General features: G+C 32.2%; 1 protein-coding gene and 1 long non-coding RNA gene across 3 annotated transcripts; one reads left to right on the plus strand and one right to left on the minus strand.

Annotated features, from left to right (window-relative positions):
• The first annotated feature begins 731 nt into the window (after nt 1-731).
• On the plus strand, nt 732-16,928 carry LOC105343231 (zinc finger protein 449). 2 transcript variants are annotated; one of them, XM_066089265.1, is made up of 4 exons: nt 732-932; nt 2,146-2,341; nt 14,363-15,035; nt 15,528-16,928. In XM_066089265.1, the coding sequence occupies exons 3-4, from the start codon at nt 14,384-14,386 to the stop codon at nt 16,217-16,219; spliced, it is 1,344 nt and encodes a 447-aa protein (XP_065945337.1). In that variant the 5' UTR covers nt 732-932; nt 2,146-2,341; nt 14,363-14,383; the 3' UTR covers nt 16,220-16,928. The 2 variants fall into 2 exon arrangements, with proteins under 2 accessions (XP_065945337.1, XP_011448806.3); XM_011450504.4 differs by lacking the exon at nt 2,146-2,341 and having other exon boundaries at nt 733-932.
• Nucleotides 1,226-6,343, minus strand: LOC109620586 (uncharacterized). The gene is made up of 2 exons (XR_010715218.1): nt 6,111-6,343; nt 1,226-6,019 (listed from the first exon to the last, which is right to left on the minus strand). It is a non-coding gene; the product is annotated as an uncharacterized lncRNA (long non-coding RNA).
• Nucleotides 16,929-17,453: the final 525 nt, after the last annotated feature.

Below are 17,453 nucleotides of genomic sequence, written 5' to 3' on the forward strand. Positions count from 1 at the left end.
GGAGTTCATTTGTACATGTATTTAAAATACAGTGCATATAAATTATCGGACAAAATCATTCTGTTTCAAAATTAATCAATTGAAGAAAAATCAATTTATTATTAATCAAGGAAGTTTATTCAACGAACACTGAAACACAGACTACATAATAGACCATGCAGTGTCTACAAGAATGAATTTATACAAAAATATTCAATTCATCAAAACCATATTTTCATCAAGTTATTTTTTTATATAAAAACACACACGCCAAATGTAACGCATATATTTATAAATAGGGTTTTTTTGTTATCTAGATTTAATTTACAATCTTTTTTAAATGTTATTATATGTAATTCTTTAATGTTGAGTATATGATATCAAAACGAGTGATCTTTTCATATACCCTGGTACATTAATATTGGGCATTTGCCAATGGTTTTAATTTTGTTTACAAGTCAATGTCAATAAATATTTTTAAAAATACTATTGTAGGTGTTATTGTTTTAATTAAAAGCCAAGTATTATTAATTAGTTTTTGACATGATTATCTAGTTATGATTTTAAAAAAAGAATAAATATTTTTTTTCCAATTCATATGATATGTTTTTCTATGAGCTACATATGTATGATTAAGATAAAAATCCAATACAAAAGCCTACTTGTAGACCTGTGTATCCCAAATACAGTTTTGTTTCAGTTGATGTATTCATAAGAAATCGTATTATTATCAATTAAAAACAAGTAAGATACCTTATATCGACATGAACGAAGCGCGTTGTTTCTATGTAAACATTGACCTAGAAAATATGCCTAGAAAAGGTAAACAGTGGAACTCTTTTGTGTGAGGTGATCACAAACAGTCTATGGACCAAAAGCCTTTCGGGGTGGAACTTGTGACAAAACTTAGAAAAGTTTCTACAAAAGTGTAACAAGAAGAATGATCACAAAAGGTATCTGTTTGAAAGTCTTTATAAAGTTAAAAGATAGAAGTTGTACTTTTATGTAAAGTCCCATATGACCTGATTTCTTCCCGATAACAAGTTTTCAGTCGTATGAGGACAGAGAATATATTTACGTCGATGTGACCTTCACATTGCCTGGGTAGATATAGCTAAAATATGATACAGGTGTATTGTCACCGACCTGAAAGGAAATGATATAGTTACATTGATGTTTTACTATTTCCCCTTTATTAAGTATGAATGTTGGATCTGCGGACTAATTAACATGATGAACAAGGAACTATGCTGTAGTCCCTATAATTTGATAATGTTTCAGTGAGACTATAAATAAAGTACATGCCATCTTTAAAAAGTACCAAATCAGACAGCACCATATTGTCAAATTTGGGCATAATTTGGAAATGGGCAGAAAACATATATATCAATTTTATCACCATTGTCTTTATCAGATTAAATATACTGTCCAGTGAACTGGTTATAGTGGTTATAAGTGGTTTTGGGAGGGGTGTGTAATTATTTTTCATTTTTGACCAGATACTGCATGTATAGATCAGCAATATACACCATAAAATTGCCACCAGTAATCATAATTTATAATTGTAACGCACTCTATAAACTTGTAAATTCAATGTGTTTCATTTGATTTTTCTATTGTAACAAATATCATGAACAATTTAAACTTACTTTATCCATTCTTGATTGGTTTAACAAATTCATGTCTTTAAGAAATTATGTGTTAACTGCACATATTGTATGCCTGAAATTGATTCTTATATATAATAAAGATTAAACATATTAATATATATAAGCTTTAACATAACATCTATATTTGAACAATGAGTTACGAATCAATACGTTGCGTATGTCCAAAATTTACAATTTGAAATAGAAGTAATATCATTGTTCCCATATATGTAGTTTTGAAAGGATTTTTTTTTCTCAGAGAAAATCTATTACTCTCTGGTTTGTTTTTTTTTTCTATTTGGCAATTGCAAAATTATCCAACTGATGATTTAATCAGATTTCCATATTAGATCAAGCTTATTTCTGGAGCTTTTGTAATACACAATAAAGTATTCAATTGAAATCTGAAATCTGAGATGGGAGTTTCTTACAATACCTGCAGGTTGCATAGAAATATATTTTGAAAGGTATATAGTCATGTGTATAGCCCTGTAGAATGAGATCTGTTTTTTTCTAGGCAGGCTTAATACCCAGTGAAAGACTTCCTTGAAAATTGAGAAGCTTTAAATCCAGGCAAAGTTTTCAGAAATTTAAATGTTTGAAATTAAGTGCACACAAACAAGATGAATCATTAAAAAAAGTCTATTCAGAAAGTCCAATTTGAGTGACTGCATGTTTTCTTGGAATGAAATATTGACTTTCACTGATTCCATGTAAGTAAACCATGTAAAGTACCATTTAGTAATAAATAAAACTTTGTTTTAAGGAACTTCCATTGTTAAAAGACATTTGATAAAGAATTTTATGGTCCACTTGCTACCAGACAAATGAATTTGGTGTTTTAGATTTAAATATAGTAGTTTGTCATTGAAAGCTAGGATTAAGAAGGACATATGGCATGTGTGAAAACAAAGTATTTGATGTGCATATACAAAAACTACTAAAATTCCTTATACACCTGAGTGGATTGATATACTGAGCAATATATAATGTATGGGTGGATGTTTTATCTGGGAAAGAGGGGGTGTTTATATGATCATGACTAGTCCCTTGGCAATTGCGTCCCTGATTAAAATCTTTGGAGCAGTTATATTTCAAAGTAAATCTGTGCCGTATACCATTGACCAAAAATGCATGTATGATGCATATATCGCTTCATTATACCGGTACCAGCCAGGATTCAGATGCTGCATTTCCTACGAATTTTTTTGTGAATAAATGACTTGGCCAGGTTTAAGCTTTGTAAAGCAAGTAAAGGTTATTTATAATAAACAGGATTATGTTTTAAGAGAAGATCTCATTCCCAAGCATACATTACAAAGGCCCTTTTTTGAACAAAAGTACTTTCGTGGGTTTTGAAATTGATATACATAGTACCATCCATGCTGTGATTGCTCGATTTCCAAACAACAAAACTGTTAAAAAAGCAGGTCTACTTCTTCAGAGACAACAAACCCTAAACCTATTAATAAATCAAATGACTGTTGGAGAATTTATTGATATTGCGATGCACTATACCAGCTGTCATGCTTCATGCAGAAACTGATTATGACTTTTAATATATCCAGATGTATAAACGGCTCAGTGGTTTAGGCAGGTCGCCTTTTTATGATACTGTGAGGAAATTACTCTGTTAACCCTCAGTCCTATCCAAATTTTGATGGAGAATGTACTGGTTAAAGTTTTTAAAAGCAGTTCAATTCTCCAAGATATTACTTAACCCTACATTTCACATGGATAACATCGATAACCTCTAGGATGCATAACACCAGTAAGTTCATAAGTTAATTTAACTATATAATTCTAACTGTTAATTAGAAGAACCATTTTAACAAGAGCTTGGACTTTGGGTAGTTGTGACAAACAGCAATGTGACGTAGCCCAGTCTTTTTCATTGTCAGCCACTCAGCCATGGCTCTCTGAAATCAACATGATTTGCCTGGCTTTTGAGTTAAGACTATGCAATTGGTGCATATTTCGCTTGAAACAGCATCATTTTTAACTTGTTTTAATTGAAGCAAGAAATGGGAAGCTACCTTCTACTGAAAGTCCAAGGTCTTTTTAAAATAGTTCTATTTGGTCTTTCTTGACTATACTCCCTGTATGAGTGATGCATACTTTTTAAGCAAAATACCAACCATGCTTCAAATGTTGTTCAAATGATGCGTGATTTAATATTACACTATATTTACATTTTCCAGTGTCTTGCCTGTGATAACACTATGTATCAAATCAAATAAAGCCCGAAGGGCTTTATGATAGATTTGATCACGCCCCAACCGAAATTATCACCTCATAATACTCAAAGAATAATTCCTTATTCTTTAAAAAGTTTTCATTGTTTTTCATAGATAATTTCGGTCAGGGCGTGATCAAATCCAATAAAGCACGAAGGGCTTTATGATAGATTTGATCACGCCCCAACCGAAATTATCAGCTCATAATATTCAAAGAATGATTCCTTATTACTTATACATGTATTTATATAATTTTAAGCCATCGTACGATTAAATATTTAAATATAAATAAGCAAACCCCTCTGGCGCCTCAATTTGGCGTCATTTGTATTATGGGTCATATAGTACAAAATCGATACGTAGTGCTATCACAGGCAAAGACACTGGAAAATGTAAATATAAGATATCAAAAACCTTTTGTTTTGATGTTATATTCCCAACAAACAGTTTAAACCAAACTCTAGAACTAAAACAATTATTCTGATGAAAGGAAAAAGAAATAAGATTCAGACAATCAGTTGTAATTTTGGGGAATCAAAGGAATGTCATCACTTTGGCAGAAACTTGAGCTTTTAGGTTCTGTACATATGTGTTATCCTGTGTTATTTACTCCAGCAAAATGTAGACCAATGGACATTTTAAAATGTACCAGTATATTACACAATAATATATTCAATATTCAAACATGAGATTTGCTAAAGATAACTGTAACACACTTTCTGATGTTAATTAAAGCACATAATTATCTACCGGTATTACCTTAATTGGTATGCTGGTTATTCACCTTACAAACCAAGAATAGTTTACTTATTTGTTTAAAACTTCCCAGTATTTCTTTGGTACACCTTTATAAGTACACTAGTAATTAATTTAACATCTTTGATACAATAAAAGTAAGTTATGTATATATGAGATCTAGCCTTTGACAATAAACTGAATAATGCAGTGAATTTTGAAATTCAACGAACTCTTTGATTTGTTCAGTTGAATAATTTTTTTTCTCTTAGTTCTAACCCAGTGCATAAATAATATATTCATATGGGTTTTTTTTTTTCATTTCATCAGCAAATTTGTCAAAAACTGATCATTTTATCAAGGAAGTTTGTGCAAAAAAAATCTCCATAAAAGCTAATATTTGCATAAAAATTGATGTGCATGATGGGGTTTTATTTAAAAAAAATTGTATGAGGTGCCTGCTTTAAAAAGATCCTTATGACGTATTTGACCTATTAATGTAGTCAGGAGGAAATTTATAGCAAGAGATCAGTAGTCAGGCAAAAATTACAGGTGATATAGATAAAGGAATAAGGATCAGGTCATCTTAATGTGTGTCAAGTTTTATTGTAATGAGATGACTGAATACATGCAGTCAAAACATATATGGCTTTAACACAATGACTGCTACAGCTTTGCAATCAAAACTTAAGGAAAGAAATCTGAAAAATGGGAAGGGGGTATGATTCAACATACATGTACATGTATTTTAAAAAATTGTTCAAATTGTATGCACATGTCAACAGCCACTTTTTTGGATTTAAGAAAATTAAATATGTTAGGAGAAGTACCCATTAATTTGATTTGTAAGATTGCCCCATTGCATTTAATACATATAAAAAGTATGTGTATATATATATAAACAACAGTATAGATGGGTTAGAGTGTTAACTACAAATCTGAAAGCCTTGAGTTTGAATCCAGCTGGGGCTTTTATAAATTTTACAATACCAAATTTTTTTTTAAACATATATTTTTTTGGTCAAATATTGTGAGATTTGAAAATTCTAAAATGGTGAAAGTATTTTGATTTTTGTGTACTTTTATCCACATTAATATCAACAGGTGTCCAATTGGCAAAGAAAAAGATGAATATGCAAGAGATTCTTCTAATCACATGTTTAATCCCATATGATATGTTTAAATCAATATTTCAATCATAGGTTTAATTTGGTTAGATAGCAAGATCATTGAAACAGAATTGTGAGAAATTCATCATGACATTGTAATGGCATTGTAATATATAATTATTACACAAGTGGAATAGTTTAGGTTTTCTTTACACATACATACAACATGTGAATGTATATTCATAACAGTTCTCTTTTTACTATACTTAGAACTCATTTTGTGTACAAATATACCAGCAGTTAAATTACCCTGTAAAAAATTGGATCATTTTTAATTTCAGGAAAATCATTAGAGTAAAAGAAAGAAGTCTTTTGAGCCTGACATTTTATCACATACTTACAGTTGACATATCCTGCAGGGCCCAGATCTCTATTTCACATACAAACACAGGCGTATTAACTGAAGAGCACATCTTAGCCTAGTTAATCAATTGTATTCACATATTGTCCCTCCCTCAGACCCCCTCTCCTTAAAGTTGCGGAGGAGCAAAATTGTACAGGTTTTAGGAACGAATAAACACATTCCCTCTCTCTCAACAACCACAACATTTGTATTAATTAAGTTAGCTTTATTACAAAGTCTTCTGAATAAATGTACAAATTCGTGGAAAAAGCTTTTTCCAGGTAATGCAAGGTGAAGGCCATATAAGGCTTAATGTATTTTCCATAGCTATATTTAGCTGCATGAAAATTTACTTTTAATACTAGAACTGATTTTAAAGTTTATAGTTCAGATATGAATAAATGTCTGTTTAATACACACTGACCATGATTGTACATGCCAATTTGCAATAAAAATTGAAAATTGAATGTGTCAGGTTCTGTACCTGAGTGCAGGTGTACTCAGTGTTAAAGGAAATAATTGGAACACGCATTAGAGATATAAACATGGTCAACAGTATATTGTATTTTAATAAAAATATATTCATTAGGTGATATGTTTTAATTAATGTATTGTGTTTTATTAGTTTATCTCAAGAAAGTAAATCAAAATCACAATACATGTGTGGATCCAGGGGTCTGAGGGATAATTTATCATTTTGTTCAGGCAGAAGATTTTTTTTTTGGGGGGGGGGTGGCTGTGTTTGATAATTTCACTATGTGAATTAAACAAGTTTAAAATCTCAAGGGATTGGGGGGGGGGGGGGCTACTTGACCCCCAAGTTAGAGTTTTTGTAGCAGGTCCTGTCTCTAAGTTATTATTTGTCCTTTCTTCACCAAACTTGCATGGATGATGCATCTGGACCTACATATGAACTTAAAAGACTTGGATGCTGAATCTGAGCCATGAATTTCTGATGCTGAAGGAGGTTAAGGAGCTGGTTAAAGTTTTTGGACCAGGTGCCCTCTGATGATTATATCTTAGTTATAACTGGTCCTATCTTCACCAAACTTGCATTGATTGTGCGTCTAGTGAACCTGATGCCCCCCACAAGCAAGGATGCTGAATCAGAGCCATAGGTTTCAGATGCTGGAGGAGGTTTAGTTTTTTGGAACAGATAACATGGCTAATAGCAGGCGAAGTGAGCTTTTTCGGCAAGCATGTGTGAATAGAAAAATTTGGACTAGTTCACATTCATTCAACAGATTTTTTTGGCCTCAGTTACTCGGACCAGTAATGCCATGTTTTTATTGGACCAGCAGTTCCCTGTAAACATGGTTTTTCATTTTATGCTCTCACGAGAACAACCATGATAAAAATAATAAAAGACTATATGTATTTATACATAAATTGTATCTGACCAGCAATTCACTGTAAATATGGTTTCCCATTTTATGCTCTCACGAAAACAAGCAAGATAAAAATAATTAAAGACTATATGTATTTATACATAAATTGTAAATGTATACAGATCCATTACATAAGATTAAAAGAGTTATCACCCTTTATCATCAATACAATCGAGTGACATCGATATCACAATGGTTTTCTTGCACATAGATCGTCAGAAATTTTCGGTGTCAGTGTGCAAAACACAGTTTTATATGTAACGCTGTAAGGACGTTTTTAGATGAGGGACAAGCAAAACTGACCTGTATAAAAACTACATTGTAAAAACATGTTATATATCTATATATCAATAGAAAGATAAAACTGTGATTTTTGTAAATATTTAACAATAATGCACATGTAACTTAATGCTATAATATATTTGGCACTCAAAACATGAGGAAAAGAGACAAAAAAATGCCTCTAATTGCAGTACACCCATGCATTTAAGGCTCCCCCTAGCTAACAGCAGAATGCATATAAATCGGCCATTTTAATTTCAGTGCATTTTCAAGAGCAAGTCCTTAGACATCGTTTTATAGTATTTTCAGGGTACTTTCGCTAGCTTTGTAAAGAGCTATTTTCCCCGCTAAAATATTCTTGAAATTCTGCATTCGTAAAATCCGGATGTTTTGGGAGTTACCTCCCTTTATTTAAGAGTCTCACTATATTATTATTTAAAAATTTTCTACATACTTTTTTCATGTACACGAAAGATAAACTTCTATATTATGCAATTGAGGATAAAAAAAATTAATTTTCATGTATACCACATAAAAATAGCAGGAAAATCCCTGCCCATCATGCTTTTTCCCAGAGAAAAAACCCCTGATTTTATACGAAACTGTGTTTAGCTACCTCAGTAAATTTTGACCCACAATGCAATTCCAAGCATTGCAAATGGAGTTCTCACATTCTTGTGAGAATCAAAGTAAAACTTTTGAGAACCAGACTAAATGTGTAATTGCAAGAATGTCATGCTTTTTAGGTCAATAAAACATTCTGCTATGCATAGTTTTAATTATCAGGGGAGTTTTTAAAAAGCCAGACGACACAAAACCGATGTGACCTCTGACCTCACAATCATGGTTAAATAAGGGGAAATAACTCTAAATGTAATAACTGTAAGTTGAATAACCAAAGTCTGAAATCCTTTCAAAATCATGATCCTGAAAAAGCTAACGAATGAGATCATTTCTTCAGAGATATGAAACAATTGTAACTTGCAATCATTTAAATGTTCACATTAAAGAAATTTTAAGAGGATTAGGGTGATTTCCACAAATATCGGGTAATTTGCTGACCCTTAATTTTAAAGGGGGGGGGGGGGGGCATACAACACTTTAAAACCTAATATGCCAAGGTGAACTGACGTTACAATAACTTTTAATAAGGAAAAAACTCTGAATTGAAAATTATGTTTTTATAATATTCAACAATATTTTATCCAAATTAAATCAACTAGTTCTACAATCATAAATCAATGAAAACTCGAAGTATCGCTTATATACTGTAGTGTTAAAATTATGGATAATAAACAGAAGATATATTGAATTTAATTTGTATTCAAATTCATTTACTTCTTTTGCATCTTTTTGTAAAATACTATTAATTTCATAATTAATTTTTTATAATGATACATATATACATATTTAATCATAGGCTGCACTCGCCACAATTGACTCACCGTAAAACATATTAGATAATTAAAAGTTCTATTTCAAACTTGCATGGTTGATTAATCGAAAAAATTAAATAAATGAATTACAGATGTAGCTTCAGATAAGGAGCCTGATCTCCTTCAGCAAGGATGCTAAAAACAGAACTCCTACCTTACTCAAATTTACTTGATAGATGTTTTGTTGTTAACTGATATAACATGATATCTGTAATATAGTATAATATGATACACTTTTGTATTATAAGATACAATATTGTATTATATGAAATATTGTTATATCATATTGTATTGCATCATATGATACAATACCATATTATGTATCATATATGACACAATGTCATACAAAAATATCAACAATATCAGGATTTATATCATGGTACCATAGCATAAGATATTATATCATTGGTTACAATATTGTGATGTATTATGTGATATGATATTGTATCACATGATACTTATAATGTTATATTTATGAAATTGTTTTATGTGATGAAATACAATATTTAATATATAACACAATACAATACCACTCAGGCTATTTTATTTTATGATACAATATCATATCTTGATACAATGTCATATATAACAATATCATATTGTTTATTTATATTACAGTACATGTATTATATTGTATCATATGATATATTGTATATAACAACAGTATTATATTTGCCAGCAATAGTTATACAACTGGTAATAATCATTATCAGGGCTCAAGTCAACATTTAGGCATGTCTTAGTGTTGAACCCACTCGGATGAGTAAAAGTTTGGTCTGGTCTACATGGTCTAGTTTATTTTGTGTCAAGGTAGCCCGACTGGTCATGTAAAAAATCATGACTTTCAACTTTATAACACAGATATATTTTTAAGGATTTCTTTCAATATAAAATATAAATTAGTGATCATGTTCACTATATGTTTGTGTCCCTATCCATATCACCTCTGATTAATGTACCGTGGCATTCTACAGAATCTTCTTCACCAGTCTGAGGAAAAATAATTGAAGGAGTGAAAGAAAGTAAAGCAATTTATTTTTAACATTTGTTTTATTATAAATATCTACAAGTGTTTACAATTTTTGAGACATAAGTTTATAATACTGACGCATCACTATTCTTTGTCGATATTATACAATTGGTCCTTGATCTTCTCAACAATTGTTGCGTAGTACCAGATTCATGCTTTTGTTTTTTATACACGTGTGCTTTGTTAAAGAAATTATTTTTATTCTTGAATTTCTAAAAAAAAAATTTTAATTTACCAAATATCTCGTGCATTGTACACACCTGTGTATATTGGGTGAAAACATCAGAGAAATACGCACCGGGAAATTGACAATTCAAAGATGTATATTTTTCAACTTGCGGAAAAGTGCATTTACCAGTAATTATGATTGTGAATCAAAAGCAACAGCAGAACAATGAATTGATAATTAATCAAAAACTTATTAATAAATAAGAAGTTAACATTTACAATAAATATGATCAAATTGAACAAGATTAAAAAATCACCAAATGTGTAGGCCTATGAAACAAACACAGGAAGCAGAAAAAATATGTAATTTCAATCATAACTATTTGTAAATCTCCCTAAGCCTGGTTTGCATGCTTCACTGGAGTTTGAAAAATGAAATATGCAATGCATACTGCAGAGAAAGTCAACAGGTGATTGATTATGTAATAGGACATAAACTGTTAAGAACAATTTCTTGGTTGATGTAAGGAACACAGGTGGATAATTCTGATGGATTACTGAATTATGAAATATTTTCAAAGCCAAAAGTTAAGTATAAGTTATAAACCAACAAAATCGACATTTCACACAAATTAAGCGGTACATAGAAACATTCTCTGAAAAAAGGGGTTGTTTTTTGCTAAATAGAAGACATTTGCTCTTTTCAAGGTTAATGTTGAGCCCTGATTATGTTATTGTATATGATATGTATGATATGATTCAAATTTTTACATCACCTGAGCCACGTACAGGCTGAGTCGAGAGTTTTTCTGATCAAAATTTTTCTGTTGTGAGTTGTTGGTGTACTTGTCGTTCATAGTTTTATCTTCTCCAAAACCACTGGGCAAATTTCAACCAAACTTAGCACAAAGCATTTTTTGGGTAAGGTAATTCAATTTTATTCAAATGAAGGGCCAGACCCTCTTTAAAAAGGAAATAATTTAAAATATTCAAAAATCTTCTTCTCACAAACCATTTGGTTAGAAAAGTTAGAACTTCTGTGGAAGCATCTTCAGGTAGTGTGAATTCATATTTGTTCAAATCATGATCCCAGGGGGAAGGATTGGTGTTGCAATTGGGGTAAGATTTTTACATAGGAATATAAAGAGAAAAAACTTATGAAATCATTTCAAAATCCATTTGGCCAGAAAAACTTTAAGGTGGAATAACATCATCACAAAATGGCTGACTGCTGATTGAAACAACATTTCGTTTTATTAAAAGGATTTTATGGACTGAAACATGTAACTTACTCCATAGCCAAGTTGATAAAGTGTCGGACTTGTGATCCGTACATCCCGAGTTCGAATACCGCCGGAGCTTTTGTTGTTACTTACTGGAATAATTATTTTAGATATTCATTTTTTATCCCCTAACTGCAAATTTTTCGCTTATTTGACTTTTGTACAGTTTATTTATCATTATATCTTTCATTATCATAAAGTTTCCTGTTAATTTGAGTGAATTTATCCAGGTGTGTTATTCCACCTTAACTTGTTTGAAAGCATTCTAAGGAAGTTTAGATTCTAGCTGCAGGTCTGTAGCTCCCGGTCTGAAAAATTTGATTGGACGACCTGGGAGCTATAGTGCCACCCATTAAAAAATATGTACATTTATTGCACACAAAAACAAGCGCTACTTTTGGGCTGATTAATCTTATTTGTATGCAAATTCTATGAAAACAATTAGTACATTTACCACTAAATTCTTCGTGCAATTTACTACTGATATCTTCTCTTTACTTGACTCTGATAGCCTTTAAAACACCATCACCAGACCCGTAAATTGAGGTGGTGCAGTTTGTTTACATGTAAAATGGTGACCCTCGACATTGATGTAAATTTAACATACTTTTTTTTCGGAGGTTAGTTGCATGTTCCGGAGAAATTCTGAGGCAATAAGTGACGATATCAGTGGTAAATTGAAATCAGCGTCCGGACGTGGTTAAGGTTTTTGCTGCAGGTCCTGTATCTAAGTTATTACTTGTCCTGTTTTCACCAAGCTTGCATGGATGATGCATCTCTACCTACCTCTGGACTTAAAAGACTTGGATGCTGAATCTGGGCCATGAATTTGAGATGCTGGAGGAGATTAGAGTTTTGGGGGCATGTTAAAGTTTATTGAGCAGGTGCCCGCTGATGATTATATATATCTTGGTTATTACTGGTCCTAACCTCGCCAAGGCTTGAATGCTGAATCTAATAAACAATAGGTTTCGGATGCTGGAGGAGGTTAAGGTTTTGAGAGCTGGTTAAAAATTTTAAAGCAGGTGCCCTCTGATGATTATATCGATATCTTAGTTACTACTGGTCTTAACTTCACCAAAATTGCATGGATGATGCGTCCTATTATACTAATGCACCTGACAAGCTTGAGTGCTGAATCTGAGCGTTTGGTTTCGGATGCTGGATGAGGTTTAGTTTTTTGGAACAGGTCACATGTTTAATAAATAATAGTATTATTTCAAACTTCATAGTTGATTTAACTATAATATGAATGAATCGCAGAGTTATCTTCAGATGCAGAGACTGATCTCCATTATCAAAGATGCTTAAAAAAACTACCTCACTTAAACTTGCTTGATAGATTTGTTTGTTGTTAAATGATATAACATTATTCCTATGATATATTATTGTATGATATAATACTCTTTTGTTTTATGTTATATGGTATTGTAATATTTGATATTGAAGCATATGATATGAAATTGTATAATATTGTATCATATTTTATGTATTATGATATTGGATTATGTGATCAAAAACAATAATGTTTAACATGATACAATAATGTGTCATATTATATGATACAACATCATATCTTGATACAATGTCATATCATATGTTAAAAAATCATATTGTATCATTATAAATTACACTATTATATTGTATCATATGATTTATATATATTGTATAGTAGGATGCAATATATTTTGTAATAATATTATTGATAAACATTGTATCTTACAATTCTTTATGAAATGAACATATTATATACAATATTGTCTCAAAACAGTATCCATGAATATCCATTGGCAAGATCATTAACTATGATTTTCATATAATTTGATAAAGGTGATGCTCCGTTTAGGTGATGCCTCGTCTCGGTGAGCTTTGTAATTTGTGATTACATAAGTTTACCACAATGCACTGGCTCTAGTTTTCTGTGACCCTGATGGAGAATCTATACAGTAATTGTGGATATGGCATACTATAAAACATGGTCTAGCCTCAAAATTGACATGGCCTCACTTTTGGCCTTGTCCCAAACTTGTTTAATTCAGTCTGAGTATGTACGTACTCAGTATAAAAAGATCTCTTCCATAACACTACACATGCATTCTATATACAATTGTACACTTATATTAATAGCATTTTGCTGAAAGTTATCACCATTATCACAGTTATCAAATGACATTATACACTTAACTACTTGAGAATAAAGAAAACAGACTGGATCATAATCTTATAGAATAAATTACTATTAAAATAATAAAAAATTTGAGGGGGCCAATTTTGGAGGCCAAGCCAAATTTTAGACCAAAAATGAGGCCATGCCAGGCCAGGTCAAATTTTAGAGTATGCCTTACGGATATATTAAAACATACAAGGAAAAACTATCAGATGAAATCTTATCTGATGAATGCATCTACCTGCACAACTGTTATTATGACTGTCCCATAGAGCTTGTAAAAGCATATTGTCATTTAAGAAGACTATTAAATGAATAACAGCTTAGTATTTTGATAATCAAGAAAATGAGAATGCTTAGTTTTTATTTGAAATTATCAATTTCAGTGATTATACCTGGTAGGGTGGAGTAAGCTGTTAATTTAAATATAATAAAACACCCTGTGGTAAATAGTTGTCATTTGATTGATGATAAAAGTTTGATTTTTCAATTTCAGTGCACTCAATGAGGCAGCAAGATGAATGATTTCTTCACTGACTCTTCACTAACCTTAAATGGCTTGTTTAAGCCTGAAACAGTACGAAAGTTTGGGAGGGAACTTTTGCCATCTTTTTCTGAGGTAATGAGACCCATGGAAAAACCCTTCCCTTTCACCAGGCCAGAATCCCCGTGTTCTCCCCTGGATCTTCACATGAGTCCAAAACGGAATCCACCAGATGATTCAATAACTCCTGAACCAGCTCAGAAAAAGCAAACTCATACTGATGACCAGGGTCATCAAACCTGCAGTGACCAAAATTCAATGAAGAATTCAAAAGGAGATCAAGACGGAATGGATCGTTTTTCTCTGACACCTCAGCAGTTGGAGGAGAGGGCTCAAGAGTTTCTTAGATTCTCTGAGTTTGGATCAAAGAGGAAACTATTTCATATACCTGTTTATTTGCCAGAGCAAATGGGGATGAATGTGAGTGTGTCTGAGAGAATGATGGGAAATTCAGATAGAATGCTAGGAAATGTGTCTGATAGGGAGGTTTTGCAGGGTTATTATAAAGAAATGCTGATACAGAAAGACACGGAACCCCAATGCAAGCAGGCCAGAGTAGCAGCTCTGTCTAATTCTACTATGGCAGGCCAACTAGTGGAAGAAGAAACTCGCAAACCAGAATCATGTGAGTTCAGATAATGATAATTAATGCAATTATACTTGTATATTATCATCATGAAATAATTGTAACTATTCACACAGGACTTTTCCACATAATCAGATTAAAAAACTTGGTCATATTTGGTTTAGGAATTCTTTTATGCTTGACATTAGGTTTGCATTTTCCGCTTAATTAATTATGCTGAAAGTTCACAATTATGATGATTTACTGTATACAGTAAAACACGCTTATAACAAAGTGCCAGGGACAGATGATTTGACTTCGTTATAAACATAATTCATTATATCTGTCAAGTTTACAACATGCAATAAAGTCACGGGGAATGAAAATCACTTAACTGAAAGCATCAATTAATTATAAGTGTGTTCACTGTAACCATGTTTTACTGTATACCTATCACCCAAGATTTGTTAAACAAAAAGATAATAGGTATCATTAGATGAAAACAACTTACAGATAAAAAGACTGATGTGTAATTTGATTCATATGTTTTAGACTCTCCCACCTCCTCTCCATCAGAGAATGGTGCCCCTGACAGTCCTACCTCAAAACATACAAGCAGCCCACCATCAAATAGTGAGGTCAGCAACTCGCAGCCCAGCAGCCCACAGCCCAACACCCAGGTAGGGCCCGAGCAGGGATCTTACCCCTGCTCACACTGTGATAAGAGTTTTGCCTACATGGGAAATCTCAAACGACATATCAAAATGCATCATGGGGAATACAGACCATTCAAATGCAGTTTATGTGTGAAACGTTTCTGGGGCAACGACAGTTTAGAGCAGCATGTTAAACGGGTCCATTCCCGATTTCGTCCATACGAATGTGCCCACTGTGATAAGAAATACTCAGTTTGCTATGATCTCCAGAAGCACGTGAGAAGTGTTCACGGGAAAGATATTGACTGGAACATGGAGGTTCCGGGTGTTCACTCAGATGGAACGGGAACCAATCCGGGCCTCGGAATTCACAAAGTGACGGGAATCAAGACGCAAGCTCTCAGTCAACTGAACCATAAGTGCAAATTCTGTGGGCGCGGCTTCGCAACTTTCAATGGGCTCGGAGTTCATTTAAAAATGCACTTCAGGTGCCGAGTGTGCCTCAAGGGGTTCAACACAGAATCTTCCTTGCGAATCCATTTGCAGAAAGCGCATGACATTACAGGGGAGCAAGAATATGTGCTATGATATGCCTTAAAATATTTTTCGCTGTAGCAAGATATTATGGCTGCTGCATGGGCTTTGATAATCACATGGTTTATAGTCCCATATTGTATAACCTAATTGTCTTCCAGAAGAGAGAATTCCATTTGTTATGTCTTGTGTACACTTTTTTGGCATTATATGTACTATGATAACATTCCTTGAGTTTTTCCATATTGTTCATGAAGTGTTTGTTTATGTATTTATTTTAAAAATCTTGAATCTGTTAAGTTTAGTAATTGTTTGTTTGACAAGTTTGATTTTTTTGTTACCAGTTTTAAAGATATTGAGTGGTAAAATGCATGTATTTTTAAAGGTATACATTTCTTTTTTTGTAAGTGCTTTTGTATTTTAATGTTTCCATTGTTCAAAGTGCTTATGTTCCAGTACTCATAAGATGCATTTCACCTGTGACAATTAGTTTAATTAATGCAATATAAGAGATATTCCAACTCAATAGAAGAGTAATTGGGTATACATGTACACATATATATATTCAGGGATCTTACTCAAATTGTCAAGAATACTTTATCATTGATAATTCAGAAAGAAAAGAGTATCCCAAATTCAGAATTGAAAAAAAACCCATTGATATTGAAAAAACTTAAAACTAGTGATAAGTATAAAAATGTACTTTATATTCTGATCGCATTCTTAAGTTGAATTTTGCACATGTTTGCATGTGTGTGTGTGTGTGTAAAATATTCCATTCCATCAGCGAAAACAGACATGCTAGATGATAAGGGTGATGTTAAATGATTCATTTACCATTTCTTCTATTTTGTTTTTGTCCGAAATTTATGATAGTGCATTGCCATACATGTGTATACTTTTGTATATATTTTCAATGAAACATTCCTGAAGTATATTTAGATATATTTTATTACATAATTGCCAGTTGATGTGCCATATGATATATTATAGTGTTGACACTTGTGAATTGACATATTTACCCATGGGTTATTCCCATGATAGATTCCGATATAGAGGCTCAAGACAAAAGCATAACTTTGTTACACAAAATTGTTACAATGTGCTTGATAAAGTTATTCAGCATGTATTTGTGCATGTATGTTTGGTTGTTCATATGAATTCTATGCAATGGATGGAGTTATTTGATTAATCCTTAATACCAGTCAATGATGGCCGATCCTCCAATTCATTTGTATTTTCCTTTACAACGGAGATTGGAAAATGATAAAAGTTCATAAAATTCCAG

The sequence above is a fragment of the Magallana gigas genome, chromosome 6 (assembly GCF_963853765.1).
Source record: "Magallana gigas chromosome 6, xbMagGiga1.1, whole genome shotgun sequence".
Taxonomy (NCBI): domain Eukaryota; kingdom Metazoa; phylum Mollusca; class Bivalvia; order Ostreida; family Ostreidae; genus Magallana; species Magallana gigas.

What these genes read in the sequence shown, in the direction of transcription:
- LOC105343231 (XM_066089265.1), top strand. Translation starts at nt 14,384, where the DNA reads ATGAATGATTTCTTCACTGACTCTTCACTAACCTTAAATGGCTTGTTT. An exon ending in AACTCGCAAACCAGAATCAT is followed by an intron (nt 15,036 to 15,527) that starts GTGAGTTCAGAT and finishes CATATGTTTTAG; the next exon opens with ACTCTCCCACCTCCTCTCCA.